Source organism: Mustelus asterias, chromosome 30 (assembly GCF_964213995.1).
Source record: "Mustelus asterias chromosome 30, sMusAst1.hap1.1, whole genome shotgun sequence".
Classification (NCBI taxonomy): Eukaryota; Metazoa; Chordata; class Chondrichthyes; order Carcharhiniformes; family Triakidae; genus Mustelus; species Mustelus asterias.
This window is the reverse complement of record NC_135830.1, coordinates 14,476,905-14,502,542: the sequence shown is the minus strand read 5'-3', so window position 1 is coordinate 14,502,542 and position 25,638 is coordinate 14,476,905. Positions and strand designations below refer to the sequence as shown.

The window sequence follows — 25,638 nt, the reverse complement described above, 5'->3', positions numbered from 1 at the left end:
GTAAAGTAAACAAGAGGGAAATGAGGTGAAAAAAGCAGCAACGAAACACAGATCACAATGGGGGCAGAGATTGTGGTGTAAAATTGTTGAGCTCAGTTTTGTTCTGAAGGCTGTAAAGTGTCTCTTTCAGTTGCGAGAAATAATAATATATTTCCCAGTTCCGATGACAGGTCACATTCAGTCTGTTCCTCTCTCCACAGAGGCTGCCTGACTTGTTGAGTATTTCCAGCCAAAAGAGAAAACGCTGGAAAATCTCAGCAGGTCTGGCAGCATCTGTAAGGAGACAAAAAGAGCTGAGGTTTCGAGTCCAAGTGACCCTTTTGACAAAAGCAGCAATTTGCTGTGAACTGGGCCGGGTTGAGGTTTTGAGTGACAATCCTGGGGCGATATCAGGACAGGAACAGCCACAGATTCCCCCTTTTCCCTGGGACATTTCACTGGAGCTGTGTTGGTGAGTGTTTGTAATCTCTGTCTCACTGTCTCGGTAATGGGGGCAATTTCCAGCGTTTTCCGTTTGATGTCAACCAGAGAATGTGTAAGAATTGTCACACCCGAAACAGATGTCTCTTACTCCGGACACCCCAGCTCGGGTCTGGTTGGGGGGGCGGGGGAAGGGGGTAACGTTCACAATTTTGTGTTTATGTCTGGTGCGAATAATACTTTGGATTAAACGGAGAAGTTTTTTAAACTGAGGAGAGTAACTGCATTTGGGCGCTGACTTTAAACAACATTAACAAGCCCGGGCTGCTGGAGAAACGTTTAGGGATTTGTGAGCAGTCAGTTCCGGCTGGTTTGAAGTGAAATCCTGTCGGTGCTGCGGCAAATCTGAACTCAAACCAGACAAACTGGAACCGCTGGGTTAGAGATTCCGGGTGTTGGGATGTGGAGGCTGGGGGCGGGGGAGATGGCGGTAAAACTCTGAGCCTGAGTTTCGAGCGGGATGTGAGCGGGATAAAGGGAAGGAATGACAGTTAATGTGGGAGTCAGGGACAATAGCAGAAGGTGGGAAGCTCTGGAAAGGAGCACGGAGGGTAAAGGCCATCAAAGAATGCTTGTTTAAATGAAGATAAAAGCAAAATACCGCGGATGCTGGAATCTGAAACAGAAAATGCTGGAAAATCTCAGCAGGTCTGAGAGCATCTGTGCAGAGAGAATGGAGTTAATGCTTCCAGTCTGGATGATCACAGATGCGATCAGACCTGCTGAGGTTTTCCAGCACTTTCTGTTTTTGATTAACTGAAGGTTCAGCAGGGAAAGAAGCAGCGAACTGAACACACTGAACCCAGGGGGAGGGGGTGACCCAGGATAAGCTCAGTGAGGCTCTGCAATGTCCATCAACACATCCACATTCAGACCTTAGAGAGCCAAGGGGGAGGGGAAGGAGAAACTATTTGGGGCACAGCAGGAGGTCACCCCTCCCCCCACTCTGTGGTTCCACATCCCTCCCACACCTGGACAGGGTTGGCTCAAGGTGTAGGAAGCTGCAAGCTGAGAGGCTGAGCTGTGAACTGGGCCGGGTTGGGGGTTTGAGTGACAGTCCTGGGGCTATTTCAGGACAGGAACTGCCACAGGTTCCCTCTTTTTCCTCGGACGTTTCAGTGGAGCTGTGTTGGTGAGTGTTTGTAATCTCTGTCTCACTGTCTCGGTAATGGGGGTGGGTTGTAGATTGCTGTGAGTGTTAGACTAAATAACCTCTCCTCATGCTGCCAGTTCCAGTCTGCAGACTCCATTTCTCAGTCCAGTTTGCTGCTCCGTCTCTGTCTCTCTGTACTTTGCTGCAGTGCTCCACATTCTGAGCAACATCCAGCCCATTGTTATCACCCGAAATTTGCGGCAAACTCCCTTCACTGTGGCACAGTGGTTAGCACTGCTGCCTCACTGAGTCTGGGTTCGATTCCAGCGGTGGGTGACTGTCTCTGTGGAGTTTGCATAGTAAGAAGTCTCAGAACACCAGGTTAAAGTCCAATAAGTTTATTTGGAATCAAAGCAAATTACTGCGGATGCTGGAATTTGAAACTATGTTCTGTGGAACATCGTTTCCTCACTTGTTCCTGTGCAGCAGTAAATCCTCATCCTGAACACTTTCCCTCCTCCCTGTCCTGCAACCAACTCCCACACTGACCAACCAGCTCATATTTCAATGGGCCTCCAGCGGGTGTTTGACTCCACTGTGCCAGGCTGCATGGTGTATGGGCGCTGTTTCACCCATAAGATGGATGTGTGCAGCACCCTCTTCCAACTGTTCTGGCTGCCAACCAGCCCCTGTCCACCCACACAGTTCCAGCAGCACCGCACACAATACTGCTCACCTGCTCCGACAGACTCATGAAGGATGTCCTTTCATTTTCTCTGAGAGAGTTGGTCAGCCTGGCAAACCCAGTGTGAAATATCTTCACAAATCTTTTCTCCCACCCTCTATTCTGGCTGGGTTCAGTTCTCTTTTGTACAGATTGAAAATAAAATCAATTATTTTCTCTCCTGGTCACTGCAGGGAGCTGCAGCTTTTTACTGGGGGTGTTGGGGCCTCCAGCGGGTGTTTGTGAATCCTCCCCGCCCACCTCCCAGGGTTTCCTTCCTTCCCAGAGATCAGAGTCCTCATTGATTTGAGGCCAAAGTGTAACCTCTTATTTATTGTCCCCCTCCCCCATCCTCTGATGTGAACCATCCTCCAGTGGCTGAGCCAGGATGGGGCCGTTAACCTGGGCCTGTTCCCGGGAGGGAGGGAGGGAGAAGCCCCGCAGCTGCAAACCAGGGAGCTGACAATGATTCTGAAGGGTTTGCGGATCCACAAAGTGTTTCCAAATCCTCCCAGCCACCGCCTAACGCTGACTCCGCTTCTCCGGGACAAACAAGCGCCAAGGACAGCAATGACACTGCGCATGCTCCACATCACAATGCCCAGGGGCTGATTGACGGCAGCTCCGGACCAATAGGAAAAGGGGCCGGGGCTGGAGGACTGAGCGGGTGCGGCTGGTCCTCCAACCAATCAGAGTGAATGAGGGGCGGGACCTGAAGCATGCGCAGTGCGGGTAATGGCGACGGACAGACGGATGGTTTTAGTTTGGAAACGAGATCAATACGAGGTAGAGGGCGGCGCGCGGGGAATGATAAATGTGGCGGGTGGGTGGAGAGGCTTTGTAAACATGTTGTTCAAACCCAAACCCCGGAAATGAACTTCCCGGTCCCCCCCTTTGTACCAAATGGAGCGGCAGCTTGTAGTGTTAGACCCGGGCTGACTGCCGCCACTGAGGCTGCATGTGAATGGAGGAAGAGTTCTTAGAATGCTGTCGGGATAGTTTCCTTGAACAGCATGTTACGGAACCGACGAGGGAACGAGCTATTTTGGATCTGGTATTGTGTAACGAGGTAGGTAGAATTAAGGATCTTATTGTGAAGGACCCTCTTGGGTCTAGTGACCACAATATGGTCGAATTTCTGATTCAGATGGAAGAGGAGAAAGTTTGGTCCCAAACCAGTGTCCTCTGTTTGAACAGAGGGAAATATGATAGGATGAGGGATGAATTGGCTAAGGTAGACTGGGAGAGCAGGCTGGCAGGTAGGATAGCTGAGGAACAGTGGAGGATTTTTAAGGAGATCCTTTTCAGTTCTCAGCAAAAATATATTCCAGCAAAAAACAAGGATTGTAAGAAAAGGGAGAACCAGCCGTGGATAACGAAGGAAATAAAGGAGAGTATTAAAATAAAAACAGCTGCGTACAGAGTGGCCAAAAATAGTGGAGAAACAAGTGATTGGGAAAAATTTAAGAAACAACAAAGAGAGACTAAGAAAGCGATAAAGAAAGGAAGGATAGACTATGAAGCTAGGCTAGCAATTAATATAAAAAATGATAGTAAAAGTTTTTATAAATATATAAAAAGGAATAGAGTGGCTAGAGTGAATGTTGGACCCTTGGAGGACGAGAAGGGGGAGTTAATAGTGGGAAATGAGGATATGGCTGAGTCTTTAAATAAGTTTTTTGTGTCGGTCTTCACGGTGGAGGACACAAATAGTTTGCCAAATATTAACGATAGAGGGTTGGCAGCAGGAGAAATACTTAATACAATTAATGTAACCAGAGAGGCAGTGCTGGGTAGACTAATGGGACTGAAGGTGGACAAGTCCCCGGGTCCGGATGGAATGCATCCCAGGGTATTGAAAGAAATGTCAGAGGTAATAGTGGATGCGTTAGTGATTATTTATCAAAACTCGTTGCATTCTGGGGTAGTGCCGGTTGATTGGAAAACGGCTAATGTTACGCCGCTGTTTAAAAAAGGAAGGAGACAAAAGGCGGGTAACTATAGGCCGGTCAGCTTAACGTCTGTAGTAGGGAAAATGCTGGAATCCATTATTAAAGAGGAGATAGCAGGGCATCTGGATAGAAATGGTTCGATCAATCAGACGCAGCATGGATTCATGAGGGGAAAGTCGTGCTTGACGAACATGTTGGATTTTTATGAAGATGTGACTAGGGCGGTTGATGGAGGAGAACCGGTGGATGCGGTGTTTTTGGATTTCCAAAAGGCGTTTGATAAGGTGCCCCATAAAAGGCTACTGAAGAAGATTAGGGCACACGGAGTTGGGGGTAGTGTGTTAAAGTGGATTGGGGACTGGCTATCCGACAGGAAGCAAAGAGTCGGAATAAATGGGTGTTTTTCCGGTTGGAGGAAGGTAACTAGTGGCGTGCCGCAGGGATCGGTACTCGGGCCGCAACTATTTACCATTTATATAGATGATCTGGAGGAGGGGACGGAGTGTAGGGTAACGAAGTTTGCAGACGACACAAAGATAAGTGGAAAAGTGAATCGTGTGGAGGACGGAGAAGATCTGCAGAGAGATTTGGACAGGCTGAGTGAGTGGGCGAGGATATGGCAAATGGAGTATAACGTTGAGAAATGCGAGGTTATACACTTTGGAGGAAATAATAACAAATGGGATTACTATCTCAATGGAAACAAATTAAAACATGCTACCGTGCAAAGGGACCTGGGGGTCCTTGTGCATGAGACGCAAAAGCCCAGTCTGCAGGTACAACAGGTGATCAAGAAGGCAAATGGGATGTTGGCCTATATTGCGAAGGGGATAGAATATAAAAGCAGGGATGTCTTGATGCACCTGTACAGGGCATTGGTGAGGCCGCAGCTGGAATACTGTGTGCAGTATTGGTCCCCTTATATGAGGAAGGATATATTGGCATTGGAGGGAGTGCAGAGAAGGTTCACCAGGTTGATACCGGAGATGAGGGGTTTGGATTATGAGGAGAGGCTGAGGAGATTGGGTTTGTACTCGTTGGAGTTTAGAAGGATGAGGGGGGATCTTATGGAGACTTATAAGATAATGCGGGGGCTGGATAGGGTGGAGGCGGAGAGATTCTTTACACTTAGTAAGGAAGTTAAAACTAGAGGACACAGCCTCAAAATAAAGGGGGGTCGGTTTAAGACAGAGTTGAGGAGGAACTTCTTCTCCCAGAGGGTGGTGAATCTCTGGAATTCTCTGCCCACTGAGGTGGTGGAGGCTACCTCGCTGAATATGTTTAAAGCGCGGATGGATGGATTCCTGATCGGTAAGGGAATTAAGGGTTATGGGGATCAGGCGGGTAAGTGGTACTGATCCACGTCAGATCAGCCATGATCTTATTGAATGGCGGGGCAGGCTCGAGGGGCTAGATGGCCTACTCCTGCTCCTATTTCTTATGTTCTTATGTGGGAGGCCGGCAGGGATTGTGATCGGAGAGTGAAGCCATAACGTCACAATGGAATGGGTGGGAGTGTGACGTCACAATGGAATGGGTCAGAGTGTGACGTCACAATGGAATGGGTGAGGGTTCCAGATGAGCTGAGACTGGGCTGGAGTCGGGCGATGGCACTGACATGTGGCCCGGTGGCACAGTGGTTAGTGCAGCTGCCTAACAGCGCCAGGGACCCGGGTTCAATTCCAGCCTCGGGTCGCTGTCTGTGCAGAGTTTCTACATTCTCTCTGTGTCTGTGTGGGTTTCCTCCGGGTGTTCCGGTTTCCTTCCACAGTCCAAAGATGTGCCGGTTAGACGGATTGGCCATGATAAATTGCCACTTGGTATCAGGGGGATTAACAGGTAAATATGTGGATAGGGCCTGGATGGGATTGTTGTCGGTGCAGGCTCGATGGGCTGAATGGCCTCCTTCTACACTGTACTTTATTATTCATTATTATTAATTAATTACTATTAATGCTTCTATGAATGAAAGTGGTCTTGATGATGATGTGACATGTGGCTGGAAGCTCATGTTGGGATGCACTATTTCATCCTGGTTGTGAACAGCCTGGTTCAGCCTCAGACAGTTGCCAGGAGGAGAGATAAAGTTGTTGGCGAGGGAGTGGAGTTTGTAGTGGGGACTGAACACAATGGGTTCAGTCTTCCCAGTATTTAAATGAAATAAATTTCTGTTCTTTCAGTACTGGATGTCAGACAAGTCAGGATGGTGTGTGGGTTGGAGAGGAACTTGGAGCTGATGGTGTTCACAGGGTTTGGAAATTCTGTCAAAGTTCCTGTTGAGTTGTAGATGTATAAAATCTCTCTCCTCACCTCCGGCCTCCTACTTCCCTCTGTTTCCACTCAGAGTGTGGAGATGCCGGCGTTGAACTGGGGTAAGCACGGAAAGAAGTCTCACAACACCAGGTTAAAATCCAACAGGTTAATTTAGTAGCATAAGCCACAGGCTTTCGGACCGCTGCCCCTTCATCAGGTGAGTGGGAGTTCTGTTCACAAACAGGGCATATAAAGACACAAACTCAATTTACAAGATAATGGTTCGAATGCGAATTTACAGGTAATCGAGTCTTAAAGGCACAGACAATGTGAGTGGAGAGAGGGTTAAGCACAGGTTAAAGTGATGTGTATTGTCTCCAGCCAGGACAGTGGGTGAGATTTTGCAAGCCCAGGCAAGTCGTGGGGGTTACAGATAGTGTGACATGAACCCAAGATCCTGGTTGAGGCCGTCCTCATGTGTGATTGACAGATCCATGCTCACTGCTTCCTGTCCTGGACGCAGAGAGCTGAAAATCTCCATGCAGGCTGCCAGACAGATAAATGTCTACATTACTGGAGTAAAAATGTGTGGAATATACAGACCAAATTCACTTCATTCCCTACAGTTGCTGCAAGTCCCCAATTTCCCCCAGAATGAGAAAAGAAATGGAAAGGGGGAAACATTGATTTCCTCCCAGATGTTGCCCAGAGGAGGAAGTTTCACTCTGAAGCTCATTGGACAACTTGCGCATTGTGACGCCACGATAGAGTCCTCCCTGAATCAGCCAATAGGAATCACTCTGCTCCGCGGTGATGTCTCCGGGTTCCAGTGCGCAGGCCCGGGCGCGCGGACCCGGGAGCCCCGCCCCCACCCATTGTTCCCCTCCCCCAACACCACATCGAGCCAAGGTTTCCAGGCACCGGCTGACGGCCCTGGCCAGAGCGAGAAGCCGCTCGGTGAGCTCCCCCTCCCCCCGGCCCGGGACTGCGCATGTGCGAGGGAGAGGGGAAGCTGCGCATGTGCGGGGGAGAACCCACCCTCTGATCTTCATGCTGAGGTGTTGACCAATGGGAAGAGTTGGAGGACCGGAAGGACTCCGGTCTTCCAGCTAATCAGAGCGTGGACTTTGTGTGAATGAAGATTGATCTTCAGACAGACTCAAACTTCCTACCCTTAAAAGAGGCCAACATTTGTGAGTGAAACACTTTCTTTTCAACCCCCTTTCCATTTCTTTTCTCATTCTGGGGAAATTAGGGACTTGCAGCAACTGAAGGGAAAGGAAGTGAATCCAGGGAAGGTGCAGACTCTGGAAAGGTTGGCCCAGGTCTCTCTCTCTTTTCAGCTTTTGGGGAATGAGAGAGGAAAGAATGTTCCAATGAAATTGTCTGTTCTGAATTTCTATCCTGTACTGACACTGATGACTTTTGTAAACTCATTTTACAGGATATTGAAAGAGGAATCACAGGCTGAAATCTCAAACGCCACGTCTCGATCTGACAGAGTCATATTCCTTGGGACCTCAATATCATCGGACTTTGAATCCAGAAGGAGAAATGATTGTCCAGTCTGTCGATTTGAAAAGATTTGAAATGTCAGTGTGAGTGAAAATGCATCAACACACTGCCACACTGGAGTGAGAGTGTTCCAATGCACTGACTAAAGAGCTTTAACCAGTTACACAGTCTGAATAAATATCACACCATTCACAGCAGGTAGAGACTGTAATCTTGTTCTGTGTGTGGACGAAGTTTCAACTAATTGTCCACTCAAGAGAGAGGTAAGGACACCTGCACCATGGAGAAACCATGGAAATGTGCGGACTGTTGGAAGGGATACGGAACCCCATCAGAGCTGGAAACTCATCGGCGCAGCCACACTGGAGAGAGGCCGTTCATCTGCTCTCCGTGTGGGAAGGGATTCAGTCAGGTTTCCAGCCTGCAGAGACACCAGCGAGTTCACACTGGAGAGAGGCCATTCACCTGCTCTCAGTGTGGGGAGGGATTCACTCAGTCATCTCACCTGCAGACACACCAGCGAGTTCACACTGGAGAGAGGCCATTTACCTGCTCTCAGTGTGGGAAGGGATTCACTCGGTTATCCAGCCTGCAGATACACCAGCGAGTTCACACTGGAGAGAGGCCGTTCACCTGCTCTCAGTGTGGGAAGGAATTCACTCATTTATCCAGCCTGCAGTCACACCAGCGAGTTCACACTGGAGAGAGGCCATTCACCTGCTCGCAGTGTGGGAAGGGATTCACTCAGTCATCCCACCTGCAGACGCACCAGCGAGTTCACACTGGAGAGAGGCCATTCACCTGCTCGCAGTGTGGGAAGGGATTCACTCAGTCATCCCACCTACAGACACACCAGCGAGTTCACACTGGAGAGAGGCCATTCACCTGCTCGCAGTGTGGGAAGGGATTCACTCAGTCATCCAGCCTGCTGACACACCAGCGAGTTCACACCGGGGAGAGACCATTCACCTGCTCTCAATGTGGGAAGGGATTTACTCAGTTATCCCACCTGCAGACACACCAGCGAGTTCACACTGGGGAGAGGCCATTCACCTGCTCTCAATGTGGGAAGGGATTCACTCATTTATCCAGCCTGCGGACACACCAGCGAGTTCACACTGGGGAGAGACCATTCACCTGCTCTCAGTGTGGGGAGGGATTCACTCAGTCATCCACCCTGCAGAAACACCAGCGAGTTCACACTGGGGAGAGGCCATTTACCTGCTCTCAGTGTGGGAAGGGATTCATTCAGTTATCCAGCCTCCAGAGACACCAGCGAGTTCACACTGGGGAGAGGCCATTCACCTGCTCTCAGTGTGGGAAGGGATTCACTCAGGTATCCAACCTGCGGGCACACCAGCGAGTTCACACTGGGGAGAGGCCATTCACCTGCTCTCAGTGTGGGAAGGGATTTACTCAGTTATCCAACCTGCAGACACACCAGCGAGTTCACACTGGGGAGAGGCCGTTCACCTGCTCTCAGTGTGGGAAGGGATTCACTCGGTCATCCGACCTGCAGGCACACCAGCGAGTTCACACTGGGGAGAGACCCCCATTCACCTGCTCTCAGTGTGGGAAGGGATTCACTCGGCCATCCAATCTGCAGACACACCAGCGAGTTCACACTGGGGAGAGACCGTTCACCTGCTCTCAGTGTAGAAAGGGATTCACTCTGTCATCCCACCTGCAGACACACCAGCGAGTTCACACTGGGGAGAAATCCCCATTCACCTGCTCTCAGTGTGGGAAGGGATTCACTCGGTCATCCAATCTGCAGACACACCAGCGAGTTCACACTGGGGAGAAGCCATTCACCTGCTCTCAGTGTGGAAACGGATTCACTCAGTTATCCAGCCTGCGGTCACACCAGCGAGTTCACACTGGGGAGAGGCCGTTCACCTGCTCTCAGTGTGGGAAGGGATTCACTCGGTCATCCGACCTGCGGGCACACCAGCGAGTTCACACTGGAGAGAGGCCATTCATCTGCTCTCAGTGTGGGCAGGGATTCACTCAGTTATCCAGCCTGCGGACACACCAGCGAGTTCACACTGGGGAGAGGCCGTTTACCTGCTGTGTGTGTGGGAAGGGATTCACTCAGCTATCCAACCTGCAAACACACAAGCGAGTTCACACAGGGGAGACGCCGTTCACCTGCTCTCAGTGTGGGCAAGAATTCACTCAGTCAGCCGACCTGCAGAGACACCAGCGAGTTCACACTGGGGAGAGGCCGTTCACCTGCTCTGTATGTGGGAAGGGATTCAGAGTTTCATCCGAGCTGCTGAGACACCAGCAAGTTCATGAGTGATGACAGGGGTTGGATTCTGCTGTTATTGTTTCTGCTCTCAGTTGCCTCCAGGACTGCATTTTGTTCATTCTCACAGTTGGTCAATGGGAAGGGTCAGAGGGTTTCTTTGTGCTGGACTGGCTGGTCTCAGCCTCCAGTGGCCTGATGCTCTTTGAGTCTTTTTGCGAATAGCTGGTTTCAAATGTCATAAGGATCACAGAGTGACAGGGTGTCAGGAAGTTTAGAGATATTTAGTCAGAAGAAAACAGAAGTTGGCAGTGCAAAGGTACATTTCTGAATGGAGGGCTGTGACAAGTGACATTCCTCAGGGATCAGTGCTGGGACTTTTGCTGTTTGTAATATATATAAATGATTTGGAGGAAAATGTAACTGGTTTGATTGGTAAGTTTGTGGACGACACAAAGGTTGGTGGAATTGCAGATAGCAATGGGGACCGGCAGAGGATACAGCAGGATATAGATCAGTTGGAGACTTGGGCGGAGAGATGGCAGATGAAGTTTAATCCGGACAAATGTGAGGTAATGCATTTTGGAAGGTCTAATACAGATGGGAAATATACAGTAAATGCAGAACCCTTAAGAGTATTCATAGGTAGAGGGATCTGGGTGTACAGGTGCACAGGTTATTGAAAGTGGCAATGAGGTGGAGAAGATAATCAAGAAGGCATATGGCATGCTTGCCTTCATCGGCCGGGGCATTGAGTTTAAAAATTGGCAAGTCATGTTGCAGCTTTATTGAACCTTAGTTAGACCGCACTTGGAACCTCGTGTTCAATTCTGGTCACCACACTACCAGAAGGAAGTGGGGGCTTTGGAGAGGGTACGGAAAAGATTTACCAGGATGTTGCCTGGTGTGGAGGGCATTAGCTATGAGGAGAGGTTGGAGAAACTTGGTTTGTTCTCACTGGAGCAATGGAGGTTGAGGGGCGACCTGATAGAAGTCTCCAAGATTCTGAGGGTCATGGACAGAGTGGATAATCAGAAGCTTTTTCCCAGGGTGGAAGAGTCAATTACTAGGGAGACAGGTTTAAGGTGCGAGGGGCAAGGTTTAAAGGAGATGTACAAGGCAGGTTTTTTACACAGAGGGTGGTGGGTGCCTGGAACCCGTTGCCGGGGAAGGTAGTGGAAGCAGATACGATAGTGACTTTTAAGATGTGTCTTGACAAATATATGAATAGCATAGGAACAGAGGGATATGGTCCCCGGAAAGGTAGGGGGTTTTAGTTCAGACGGGCAGCATGGTTGCTACAGGCTTGGAGGGCCAAAGAGCTTGTTTCTGTGCTGTAATTTTCTTTGTTCTGTTTGGAACATCCCAGATGTCCATCCAATTTCCTTTTTAATTGTTTATTTTCTCCACTTCCTCCACCCTCGTAGGCAGCGAGTTTCAGGTCATTACCATTCGCTGCATCAGAATATTCTTCCTCACATCCCCCCCCCGCCCCGCCCCGTCCCTTGCATCTCTGACCCAAAACAAGAAATCTGTGTCCCCCTCGTCCTTGTCCCATCAGCTAATAGGAACAGCTTTTCTTTGTCCACCTTATCTAAACCTGTCAGAATCTTGTCCACCTCTATCAAATCTCCCCTCAACCTCCTTTGCTCCAAGGAGAACAACCCCAGCCTGACATTGACAATAAAGAACAAACTAACAGAATATGTTACTGTCTGAAATCAAATGGGAATGTTTAACTTCTGTTTTAAAGATATTGTGAATATATTGTCCTGGATAATAAAGGAATTGGAATAACTCACCTTGGGTGTGGTTGAATGAAATATATCAATCTGATATCCACCTACAGTCTAGTGAAAGTCTGGAATATGTACAAAGAACAATACAGCACAGGAACAGGCCCTTCGGCCCTCCAAGCCTGCACTGATCATGCGCTCCTAACTGGACCATCCGTTTGTATCCCTCTATTCCCAGTCTGTTCATGTGGCTATCGAGATAAGTCTTAAATGATCCTAGCATGTCTGCCTCAACCACCTTGCTTGGTAGTGCATTCCAGGCCCCCACCACCCTCTGTGTAAAATACGTCCCCCGCATATCTGTACTGAACCTTGCCCCCCTTACCTTGAACTTGTGACCCCTTGTGTTTGTCATTTCTGACCTGGGAAAAAGCTTCCAACTGTTCACCCTATCTATGCCCTTCATAATTTTATAAACTTCTATTAGACCGCCCCTCAACCTCTGTCTTTCCAGGGAGAACAACCCTAGTTTACTCAATCTCTCCTCATAGCTAATACCCTCCATACCAGGCAACATCCTGGTAAACCTTTTCTGCACACTCTCCAAAGCCTCCACGTCCTTCTGGTCGTGTGGCGACTGGAACTGGACGCAGTATTCCAAATGTGGCCGAACCAATGTTCTATATAACTGCAACATCATGTGCCAACTTTTATACTCTATGCCCCATCCAATAATAGCAAGCATGCCATATGCCTTCTTCACCCCCCTTTCCACCTGTGTTGCCACCTTTAAGGTTCTGTGGACTTGCACATCGAGATCCCTCTGCGTGTCTATACTCCTGATGGTTCTGCCATTTATTGTATAGCTCCCCCTGCATTAGATCTACTAAAATGCATCACTTCGCATTTATCTCGATTAAATTCCATCTGCCATTTCTCCGTCCAATTTTCCAGCCTATCTACATCCTGATGAATTCTCTGACAATGTTCATCACTATTCGCAACTCCAGCAATATTTGTGTCGTCCGCAAACTTACTAATCAGACCTGCTACATCTTCTTCCAAATCATTTATATATATCACAAACAGCAGAGGTCCCAGTACACAGCCCTGTGGAACACCACTAGTCACAGACCTCCAATCAGAAAAAGACCCCTCCACTGCTACCCTCTGTCTTCTATGGCCAAGCCAGTTCTGTACCCATCTCGCTAGTTTGCCTTTGATCCCGTGAGATTTAACCTTTTGCACCAGCCTGCCATGAGGGACCTTGTCAAATGCTTTACTAAAATCCATGCAGACGACATCCACGGCCCTTCCCTCGTCAGTCCTTTTTGTCACCTCCTCAAAAATCTCAACCAAATTTGTGAGGCATGACCTCCCTCGCACAAAACCATGTTGTCTATCGCTAATGAGATTATTCAGTTCTAAATGTGTACAGATCCTATCTCTAAGAATCTTCTCCAACAATTTCCCTACCACGGACGTCAAGCTCATTGGCCTATAATTACCCGGGTTATCCTTGCTACCCTTCTTAAATAACGGGACCACATTTACTATTCTCCAATCCTCTGGGACCTCACCTGTGTCCAATGAAGAAACAAAGATTTCTGTGAGAGGCCCAGCAATTTCATCTCTTGTCTCTCTCAGTAACTGGAAGTCCCTTCCTAACAGCACTGTGGGTGTACGTACACCTTAGGCATTGCAACAGTTCAAGAAGGCACCCTTGGGGTTGACCATGGCCAAGGCAGCTACATACAGCCACATATTCTGTTATAATTGAAGGACTGCAGATTGAATGTGAGGCATTGTGGGACTGGACTATCTTGACCATATTCCTGTGACTGCCCGGAAATTCATGTGTCTGTTTTAGTTTATAATTGAGGATTTCTGGGAATAAGTTAATTGTGGAAATATTAAGCATAGCCTGGAGGAATTTGGAATAACTGAGAGTTTTATCCCCAGATAAAGAACAAAGATTTTGCTGGTGGTAATGTGTTTGGGATTTTAAATCACCAAAGACAAGATGTTGCCTCTAAAATCAGTCATTGTAGGTTAGCTTAAAAAAGGTGAAGTTATCATGAAGGATCTTGGATCTTATTTTAATCAAGGAGTTGTGAGCTTGTAGTGCTCTGTCGCTTTAAGAAGCTCCAGCTGCGAGAGAGAATGCTGAGGATTCATTGTTTGAAATTTATGAGCTGTGAGAATCTGCGTGTTTTGTTTGTTTTATGTGGATGTTTGTAGATGTGTTTTATCATTGTTTTGGGCTACATTTGTTCAGGTTTATCTTTCTGGAGAATTAACCTTACCGTGAGTCTTTAATTAAAGGCATTTTTGGAAGTTTAAAAACAGGATCACAAGAATGCTTAAGTAATTAATTTTGGTTATTGTTGTTGTAAAGCACATGTTAAGTTTCTCTGTGTGTGGATGATATTTGTGGGATGAACGCTTCAAGCTTTGAGGTTTTCTGTCTGTGATTTAAATCAAACAGATTTTTAAAAAAGGAAGTGTGATCAATAAAACCTTTTTTTGTTCAGAAGTTATGAACCTGGAGCCATATTTACTGGCCAGAGACAGGATTCCAGTATATTTTACTAAACATGTGGGAATTTTAATCCAGATACAATTCACCCATGTGAGAATGAGAGTTTTAATTTGTAATGATTATTTAAAATTTGACACATGTGAAATGATTCTGACCAATCCTGTGTTGGATTGATCTTGGGTTAAACTTCCTGTCAGGTCCAAAGATTTATTCCTGACGCAAGTAACACAAAGAAAAGGAAAATTCTGGAATTGGATACTGAAGAAAAGAGTTTAAAAAGAGAGATTATTAAATAGAAATGTTGCCAGACCACGTGGTCATTAGATTAAAACAAAGGAAGAGTGCTGACGTCCATTTGAGAACTTTTAATCCACCCCATTTCTAACTAAGGGAGTCTATGTACAAAGAAAGCCCAAGAAAGACCCCCCCAAGGGGGGTCTGGAAAGCATCATGATGGGGGCACCTGTCCATGAGATGATCACAAAGCCCCATAATGCCCAGATACTAATTTTATTGAACCTATAATGTATGTAATCTATCACCATTCTGATTGGATCGTGTCCAGCCGGGATGGGCTGAGTAACTGGATAAGAATTGATGATATTCTGTGTTGGGTGGAGTTGCACATGGTCAGCCCCTGTGGCTTCTCCTCGCTGGCGTAACTCAATAAACTGTTTGTCGATTGAATCAGGCACAACACACTGGGTACATTACCACTTCATCCTTGGGAGTGGCCTGATCGGCCGTGGTCCAGACTAAATGTGGCCTTTGGGGGGGCCTTTCATGAATCACATGTGTTTGGTCGTTGTAAATGTGCATTCAAAATGGTTGGAAGCACAGATCATGAGTAATATTCCAGCTCCTGTGACAATAGAGAAGCTCTGTCAAATTTTCACAAGCCCTGGGTTACCAGATTGGCTTGTTTCAGATAACGACACTCTGTTAATAAGTGAGGTGTTTCAGGAATTCCTGTAAAGGAATGGTCTACGCCATGTGCGTACTGCACCGTTTCGTCTGGCTACAAATGGTCTGCATGATGTGGAGATGCCGGCGTCGGACTGGGGTAAACACAGTAAGAGTTTTAACAACACCAGGTTAAAGTCCAACAGGTTTATTTCTTCGCAAATGCATTTGTTCGCTCGTGGCATTTGCTAACAAATAAACCTGTTGGACTTTAACCTGGTGTTGTTAAACTTCTTACTGTACAAATGGGCGAGCAGAAAGAGCTGTTCAAACTCTGAAGGAGGGATTGAAGAGAATGGCAGGCGATACTTTAAGAACAAGCTCTCAAGATTTTTGTTCCAGTTTCGCATCACACCACAAGCCACAACCGGACTCTCTCCTGCGGAATTTTTAGGTAGAAGGTTCAAGTCTCATCTGGATCTGCTTCATCCAGATCTCAGAGCAAAAGTGAGCAGGAGACAAGAGAAGCAGAAGGAGGGACACGACTACCACGCCAAAGAGAGGCAGTTCAAACCGGGTGATCAGGTTTACATCAGAAACTTTGGGAGTAACCAAAGGTGGTTACCGGGAATAATTTTAAACCAAAGTGGTCCAGTATCTTGGGTGGTGAGACTGTAAAACGGAAGAGTTGTTCGCAGACACCAAGACCATATTCGCTTGCGGTGTGACCCTGAGTCAGGAACAGTTTCAGAGTCAGCAACCATTACTGAGAACATGGCAGAGGGTCATGCTGCTGTGGATGTTCACCAGGAAATGGGTCCAGCTTTGCCAGTTGACTCTGCTGTGGGAGTGGAAGAGGAATGTTCATGTACAGATTCTCAAACTCCCTCTTCACCTCCCATTCCAGAAACACCATTACAAGATTTACCAGTGGTATTGTACAGGTCGCAATGCAACCACAAAGCTCCTGACAGACTTCCGTATTGTTAAAGACATTACTTTGTTGTATTTCTGTCCTGATGGGGGATTGAAATTTAAGGGGAGGAGAAGTGTTACAGAGTGATCTTCTCAACCTCTCTCCCTTCTGTGCACGTGCGGACTTTGGGTGGGGTTTCAGTCTGCAAGTCCAGGCTGGTTCCAATGCTCCTGTTCCCTTTTGTTTACCACTGTTTTTTAAACTTTGTCTTTAATTTATATAAAGAACATCCTGCTTTTAACAATGCATTTGACTACCTTATTTGTGGACTGAAGTTCCCACAATTGTAAAACAGCCAGATTAGTTAAATGGACAGCTTGAACTGTAAAACAATTAAAGAATAAATGATTCATTAATACAGATGTTAGGCTAGAAATGTAAATTTGAACACAAAAGTTCTTAACTTTTAGAATTATAAGCATAATAAGAATGGTTAAAATGCTGTGGGAATTATAAGATATTGCCTTCTGATGCCAACAGAATGGAAAAAACATAACAAGACTTGTTAGGGTGGCCCGGTGGCACACTGGTTAGCACTGCTGCCTCAGCGCCAGGGACCTGGGTTTGATTCCCGGCTTGGGTGACTCTGTGGACTTTGCACGTTGTTCCCGTGTCTGCCGGGTTTTCTTCCGGGTGCTCTGGTTTCCTCCCACAGTCCAAAAGATGTGCTGGTTAGGTGCATTGACCATGCTAAATTCTCCCTCAGTGTAACCCAAACAGATGCCAGAGTGTGGTGACTCGGGGATTTTCCCCGGAACTTCATTTATTAGTGTCACAAGTCGGCTTACATTAACACTGCATTGAAGTTACTCTGAAAACCAGCATGTCTTTCGGACTGTGGGAGGAAACCGGAGCACCCGAAGGAAACCCACGCAGACACGGGGAGAATGTGCATACTGTGACCCAAGCCGGGAGTCGAACCCAGGTCCCTGGCGCTGTGAGGCAGCAGCGCAAACCACTGTGCCCTACAGAGAGGTGTTGGGAGCTGTTGATTTTACAAGTTATCCATGGTTTCGGAGCCATCACTTCATGTCCTGGTCTGAAAAGGATAGAGAGAAATCTGTTCATAAGATCTTGGAGCAGAATTAGGCCATTCGGCCCATCGAATCATTCGATCATGGCTGATATGCTCCTCATCCCTAGTTCCTGCTTCTCCCCATAACATTTCATAAGTTCATACATTCAATTGTTAAAGCTGAGCTTTCTCCTTTTACTGTTAATCGATACTTTCCTTTTTTATCTTTCTAACTTGTTACATTTTTAATGGTTAATAAACTTCCTGAATTCACCATTTAAAGTATTCTTTCGAGCCACATGGTTAAGTCACTGGAACCTGGTGTGATTTACAGTTATGGAGTTATTGTAAACAAGAGAATCTCATAAGTCTTAGTTCAAATAAATCACCATTCTCACAAATGGAATGCTATCCTTTATTACGAGAGAAATTGAACATTGAAGTAAAGATGTTCTGCTTCAGTTATACAGGGCGTTGCTGAAACTGCATCTTGAACACCGGGTGCAGTTTTGTCTCCAATTAAACAAAGGATCGTAGGATCCCTGCAGTACAGACAGAGGCCGTTCTGTCCATTGAGTCTGTACCAAACAGCATCCCACCCAGGCCCTATTCCCATAACCCCACACATTTACCCTGCTAATCCCCCTGACACAAGGGTCAATTTAGCATAGCCAATCCACCTAACCCGCACATCTTTGGACTGTGGGAGGAAACCGGAGCACCCGGATGAAACCCACACAGACATGGGGAGAACGTGCAAACTCCACACAGACAGTGACCCAGGCTGGAATTGAACCTGGGTCCCTGGTGTTATGATGCAGCAGTGCTAACCACTGTGCTGCCGTGCTGTCCCATTTTATAAATACCATGGAAGCAGTTCAGAGGAGGTTTCCTAGATCGATTCCCAATCCAGCAGTGTGAAATGTTAACTCTGTTTCTCTCTCCACAGATGCTGCCAGACCTGCTGCGTTTTTCCAGTTCTTTCTGTATTTATTTCAGATCTACCTGTAGTGGGGGGAAAAACACTATTTACTATCCAGGATAAAATAAATGTCCTTCATCAGCTTTTGTGGATCATTTCAGTGGAAATGTGCTCTCCCAGGCTCAAAGAGCATCAGCCCACTGGAAGCAAAGTCGAGCGATCGGCCAGTCCAGCAGAAAGAATCTCTCCTACCCTTCCACTTCACCAACTATAAGAATAAACATGGTTCAGTCCTGAATGTGATTAATGGCAGGAATAACAGCAGAATCCAACCCGTCATCACTTGTGAACTTGCTGGCGTCTCCGCAGGCTGGATGACTGAGTGAATCCCTTCCCACACGCACAGCAAGTGAACGGTCTCTCCCCAGTGTGAACTCACTGGTGTTGCCGCAGGTGGGATGATGTTCTAAATCTCTTTGTGCAGTGAGAGCAGCTGAACGGTCTCTCCTCAGTGTGAATGCGCTGGTGAATCATCAGTTCCCGAGAGCTTTTGAAACCACTTCCACAGTCAGAACATTTAAAGGGTCTCTCATTGGTGTGAGTGAGATTGTGGTTCAGCAGGCTGGATGACTGAGTGAATCCCTTCCCACACACAGAGCAGGTGAACGGTCTCTCCCCAGTGTGAATTCGCTGGTGTATCCGCAGGTGGGATGATGTTCTAAATCTCTTTGAGCAGTGAGAGCAGCTGAATGGTCTCTCCCCAGTGTGAATGCGCTGGTGAATCATCAGTTCCCGAGAGCTTTTGAAATCACGCCCACAGTCAGAGCATTTAAAGGGTCTCTCATTGCTGTGAGTGACTTTGTGTTTTGACAGATTGGATAACTGCATAAATCCTTTCCCACACACCAAGCAGATGAATGGTCTCTCTCCAGTGTGAACGCGCTGGTGTTTCTGCAGATCGGGTAAATGAGCGAATCCGTTCCCACACTCAAAGCACATGAACGCTCTTTCTCCAGTGTGAACCAGCCGATGTCGCTGCAGATGATATAACCGAGTGAATCTCTGCCCACACACAGCAGATGAATGGCCTCTCCCCAGTGTGAATACGTCGATGAATTTCCAGGTCACAGGGGGCTCTGTATCTCTTCCCACAGTCCCCACATTTCCACGGTTTCTCCATGATGCGGGTGTCCTTGTGACTCTCCAGGTTAAACAATCAGTTAAATCTCACACAGAATGTGGGTACAGTCTCTCCCTGCTGTGAATGCTGCGATGTATTTTCAGGCTGTGTAACTGGTTAAAGCTCTTTCCACACTCAGTTCACTGGAACACTCTCACTCGGGTGTATCTGTGCCTTGGTACTTTTCCAGTCACATTGATATTAAAGGCCCGTTGATGCAGACAGAACAGGGAAACATTTCTCCTTCTAGATTCAAAGGCCGATAATATTCAGGTCCGGATGAATTGAGTGAGGGTGTCGGATGCTGATGTGATGTTTGTTTCAAGATTTTGGTCTGTCAATCCTCACCTCCTCATATCCTGAAACGAGTTTGAAAAATTCATCAATGTCAGCACAGGATAGAAATTCAGAACAGACAATTCCAGTTTCTATGGAACATTCTTCCTCTCTCATTCCCCAAAAGCTGTAAATCTCCATCCCACACACTCTCCCTCCATTCTCACTCTGCTGTATCTAATATTCACCCTCCCAATTCTCCTGAAGGTGCTGATTGAGGCTGATTGACAGATCCATGCTCACTGCTTCCTGCCCTGGACACAGAGAGCTAGAAATCTCCATGCAGGCTGCCAGACAGATATATGTCTATCTGACTGGACTAACAATGTGTGGAATGTACAGACTGGATTCACTTCCTTTCCCTTCAGTTGCTGCAAGTCCCCAATTTTCCCCAGAATGAGAAAATAAATGGAAAGGGGGAGAAAAGAAAGTGTTTTACTCACAGATGTTGGCCTCTTTTAAGGTAAAAGAAGTGGCTTTGCCTTGTTCGGGAATCGAACCCAGGCCTCCCGCATGACAGGCAAGAATTCTACCACTGAACCACCAATGCACAGGGCAGAGAAAACTGCTCAGTTCTTTCAACCAGTGCTTTCACATGCAAAGAAATGTTGATGATTTGCAGCAGCAAATTCAATGCTGCTAACACACACAACAACACTGTTGGTTTCTTTTTGTTTATTACAAATACGTTAATACAAAACAATTACAAATACACAAAGAACAAATGTGAAAAAAATACATTACCAATGGCTAAACGCCATCCATTTATCAGTTACTACCTTCCATTTCGGAAGGGTTCATCGTCAATTACAGTTTTCCAGGGCATTGCCCTCAAAATACACCTCCATTTACAAATCATAATCTACAAATCTACAAACATTAACACAACACTACAACTGTACACAACAAAAAAAATAAACACTGAAGCATAAGGGCACCGTCCCCTGGGTTTGTCCACCTGCCGGGGGATGCAACCCTCCAGTGGTACTCACATCCGGGGGTTACACCTTACGGATGTTCAGCCGGAGGGGGGAAATGGGGGAAACCACCCCGCCTACTCAATCCGGAATCCCTTCCGGAATTTCAGCCGGGGCGGTGGGAGAGTCTCTCCAGGGTACTCAGTTCGGGCCTGCCTTCCCAATTTTTCTCCCGGAGAATAAAAATCCCTCTGGTGTTACTATGTCCGGGGCTTCACCACCCAGAACTTTCCCCAAGTGGATGTCACACCCCCCGGGGGTGACTTTATCCAGGGGGGGGATGCCCCCCAGGCCACAAATAACGCAAGAAAATAGACGGGGGCCGGAACAAACCACCAACTATCATAACAGGAAAACCACATATTACAATAACAAACAATCCATGAACAACCATACAATTGTGAAACATTTCGGAGGCATCGCCTTCCAGAGCTTCGCCCATCAACATTCCACCGTCCGAAGTCGACAACGCTCAACTACAGTCCTCCAAAGTCCACCACTCCGGGCCAGATCTTCCAAAATCACACTCACTGGGGCTGCACCGTCTGGGGTCACACCCTCCGCGGCTGAACCTTCCGAAACCATAGTTCCCAAATGGCTCCTCCCTGGCTTGGGCCCTCCGAGACTGCATCCACCCGGGCCACGCCTTTCAAGGCACAGGAATCCCAGCGAGAGCAGCATTCAACAAGCCCCAGCCGAAACAAAAAGTTCTTGCACAAGTCACGAACCCAAGCACTTGGAACAGAAACTTCACGCCGACCAAGGCGTTCCTCCCAGCGGCCACATTTCCAAAAGCTCACCGCAAGGCGCGCATTAAGCCCGCCTTGAACTCCTTATCCTCTGCCCGCCCCCTGCCTGGAGCACACCATACTGGCCAACACGCAAAGCGAACGGCCAATATGGTGGACTGGCTGGACAATCCAATCTTTCCCACTCACAGAGGTTGGAGACAGGAGGAAGATTGAATCTATCTGAAGCTCAATCTTTGTTCAGAGAGAGGAGGAGGATGAGCAGCAGTTTGTTGGACAAACAATGGAGGAACATTCGTGCAGCCATTGACACAAGGCCCGGACTCTGACTGGCTGGAGGACCAGGGCTGATCCGGTCCTCCACGCATTGCCATTGGTCAATCTGCCGCATGTAGACAATAAGGGGCGGAACCCGAGCCCACGTGGGGGTGGGCGGGGCTTTGACCGCCAGCCGCGCTGAGCTGGTGTCCAATCCGCAGTGTGCTGCTTCTGTAACCAGTGATATTGCTGCCAATGGGACACTGCGTGCTGGGAACGCCCCTCTGAGTCATTGTGACGACTCAATCCAACAGCAATCACTCTGCTCCGCGCCAACATCCTTGGATCCCAGTGCGCAGGCCCGGACGCCCGGACATGGGAGCCCCGACCCCACCCTTTGTACCCCCCTCCCCCGGCACCTCCTCGAGCCAAGGTTTCCAGGCACCCGGCCCTGAGGGAGAGGGGAAACTGCGCATGTGCAGGGGAGAGCCCGCCCCCTGACCTTCACGCTGAGGTGTTGGCCAATGGGAAGAATTGGAGGACCGGAAGGACTCTGGTCCTCCAGCCAATCACAGGACGGGCTTTGTGTGAAAGAAGATTGCGCTTCAGACTGACTGAAACTTCCTCCTGTTTGTTTATTTGGTTTGACCTTAAAAGAGGCCAACATCTGTGAGTAAAACACTTTCTTTTCTCCCCCTTTCCATTTCTTTTCTCATTCTGGGGGAAATTGGGGACTTGCAGCAACTGATCACAAGAAATAGAAGCAGGAGAGGCCACCAGGCCCTTCAAGCGACCCTGCCATTCAGAACAATCCTGGCTGATCGATGCCGGCCTCCTTTTGTGAGCCATTTCCCCATCGCCCTCTATTCCTCAATCTATCAAATATTTATCCACCTCCATTTTAAATATTTCTAATGATTCAGCCTCTACCATCCTTTGGAGCAGAGAATTCCAGAGATTCACCACCCTCAGCGAGAAGAAATTTCTCCGCACCTCAGTTTTAAATGACTGGCCCTTTAACTTCATAGAAACATAGAAACCCTACAGTACAGAAAGAGGCTATTTGGCCCATCGAGTCTGCACCGACCACAATCCCACCCAGGCCCTACCCCCATATCCCTACATATTTACCCGCTAATCCCTCTAATCTACGCATCCCAGGACACTAAGGGGCAATTTTAGCATGGCCAATCAACCTAACCTGCACATCTTTGGACTGTGGGAGGAAACCGGAGCACCCGGAGGAAACCCACGCAGACACGAGGAGAATGTGCAAACTCCACACAGACAGTGACCCAAGCCGGGAATTGAACCCAGGTCCCTGGAGCTGTGAAGCAGCAGTGCTAACCACTGTGCTACCATGCCGCCCCTTGTAGCGTGTTCTCTTCCTCTCGTGAAAATATCTCACCATCTACTCTATCAAGCTCCCTCAGGATCTTATACAGATTTACAGATGCACCATAGCAAGCATTCTTTCTGGTTGTATCACAGTTTTAATGTGGCTCCTGCTCTGCCCAAGACCGCAAGGAACTACAAAATGTCGTGAATGTAGCCCAATCCATCACGCAAACCAGGGCCCCCCATCCATTGACTCTGTCTACACTTCCCACTGCCTTGGCGAAGCAGCCAGCATAATCAAGGACCCCACACACCCCGGACATTCTCTCTTCCACCTTCTTCCGTCGGGAAAAAGATACAAAAGTCTGAGGGCATCTACCATAAAAAGGCATTTCATAGAAACCCTACAGTGCAGAAAGGGGCCTGCTGCTGTCAGACTTTTGAATGGACTTACCTTGCATTAAGTTGCTCTTTCTCTACACCCGAGCTATGACTGTAACACTACATTCTGCACTCTCTTGCTTCCTTCTCTATGAATGGTATGCTTTGTCTGTATAGTGCGCAAGAAACAATACTTTTCACTGTTTGTTAATACGTGCGACAATAATGAATCAAATCAAATTATATGTTTGAATAAAGTCATCCTCACTCTTCTAAACTCCAAGGAACACAGACCCAGACTATTTAGTCTCTCGAGACAGGACAACTCTATTTGTTCTGACCTCGCTGTCCAGGACAGGAAGCAGTGAGCATGGATCTGTCATTCATCCTGAATCAGCACCATCAGGAGTGTTGGGTGGCTGAATGTTAGATCCGGCAGCGTGAGAATGGAGGGACAATGTGTGGGATGGAGATTTACAGATTTTCATTAATGACAGAGGAAAGGATGTTCCCATAGAAGCGAGAATTGTCTGTTCTGACTGTGATGTTTTTTGTAAATTGTTTTTAAAGGATATCAGAAGAGGAGGAATCACAGACAGAAATCTCAAATGTCACATCTCGATCTGACAGAGTCACGATCTGTCGGCTTTAAAAGATTTCAAACATCAGTGTGATTGGAAAAGCACCGAGACACACACACACCTGAGTGAGAGTGTTCCAGTGAACTGACTGTGGAAAGAGCTTGAACCAGTGACACAGCCTGAAGAGATATCACACCATTCACAAAAAAGAGCAACTGTACCTGTGTTCTGTGTGTGGATGAAGCTGCAACTGATCGTCCAACCTGGAGAGACACAAGGACACCAGCACCATGGAGAAACCATGGAAATGTGGGGACTGTGGGAAGGAATTCAGGTTTTCGTCACAACTGGAAATCCATCAGCGCATTCACACTGGGGAGAAGCCATTCACCTGCTCTCAGTGTGGGAAGGGATCCACTCAGTCATCCCACCTGCTGACACACCAGCGAGTTCACACTGGAGAGAGGCCATTCACCTGCTCTCAGTGTGGGAAGGGATTCACTCGGCTATCCTTCCTACAGTGCCACAAGAGAGTTCACACTGGAGAGAGACCATTCATCTGCTCTCAGTGTGGGAAGGGATTCACTCAGTCATCCCACCTGCAGACACACCAGCGAGTTCACACTGGAGAGAGGCCATTCACGTGCGCTGAGTGTGGGGAGGGATTCACTCGGCTATCCTTCCTACAGTCCCACAAGCGAGTTCACACCGGGGAGAAACCGTTCACCTGTTCTCAGTGTGGGGAGGGATTCACTCAGTCATCCCACCTGCGGATACACCAGCAAGTTCACACCGGGGAAAAACCGTTCACCTGCTCTCAGTGTGGGGAGGGATTCACTCAGTCATCCCACCTGCGGATACACCAGCAAGTTCACACCGGGGAAAAACCGTTCACCTGCTCTCAGTGTGGGGAGGGATTCACTCAGTCATCCTCCCTGCTGATACACCAGCGAGTTCACACCGGGGAGAAACCGTTCACCTGCTCTCAGTGTGGAAAGGGATTCAGTTATTCATCCCACCTGCGGGTACACCAGCGAGTTCACACTGGGGAGAGGCCATTCACCTGCCCTCAATGTGGGAAGCGGTTCAGTGATTCATCCCATCTGCGGAGACACCGACGAGTTCACAGCGGGGAGAGGCCGTTCACCTGCTCTGTGTGTGGGAAGGGATTCACTGATCCATCAACCCTGCAGAGACACCAGCAAGTTCATACTGGGCAGAAGCCATTTATCTGCTCCCAGTGTGGGAAGAGATTCCCTCTCTCATCCCAGCTGCTGACACACCAGAGAGTTCACACTGGGTAGAGGCCATTCACCTGCTCCGTGTGTGGGAAGGGATTCACCATGTCAGCCAATCTATTGAGACATCAGCGGGTTCACACTGGGGAGAGGCCATTCACCTGCTCTCAGTGTGGGAAGGGATTCAGTGATTCATCCGCTCTGCAAATACACCAGCGCATTCACACTGGGGAGAGGC

At 48.0% G+C, this 25,638-nt stretch overlaps 2 protein-coding genes across 3 annotated transcripts in view; one reads left to right on the top strand and one right to left on the bottom strand.

The window, feature by feature from the left end:
- LOC144480817 (uncharacterized) overlaps positions 1–25,638 on the bottom strand; it is a 1,107,688-nt gene that overhangs the window by 453,822 nt on the left and 628,228 nt on the right. The gene's annotated exons all lie outside the window — the stretch shown is intronic.
- Positions 3,195–25,466, top strand: LOC144480907 (uncharacterized). Its single transcript, XM_078200534.1, has 3 exons — positions 3,195–3,366; positions 7,947–10,301; positions 24,417–25,466. The coding sequence occupies exons 2-3, from the start codon at positions 8,298–8,300 to the stop codon at positions 25,464–25,466; spliced, it is 3,054 nt and encodes a 1,017-aa protein (XP_078056660.1). The 5' UTR covers positions 3,195–3,366; positions 7,947–8,297.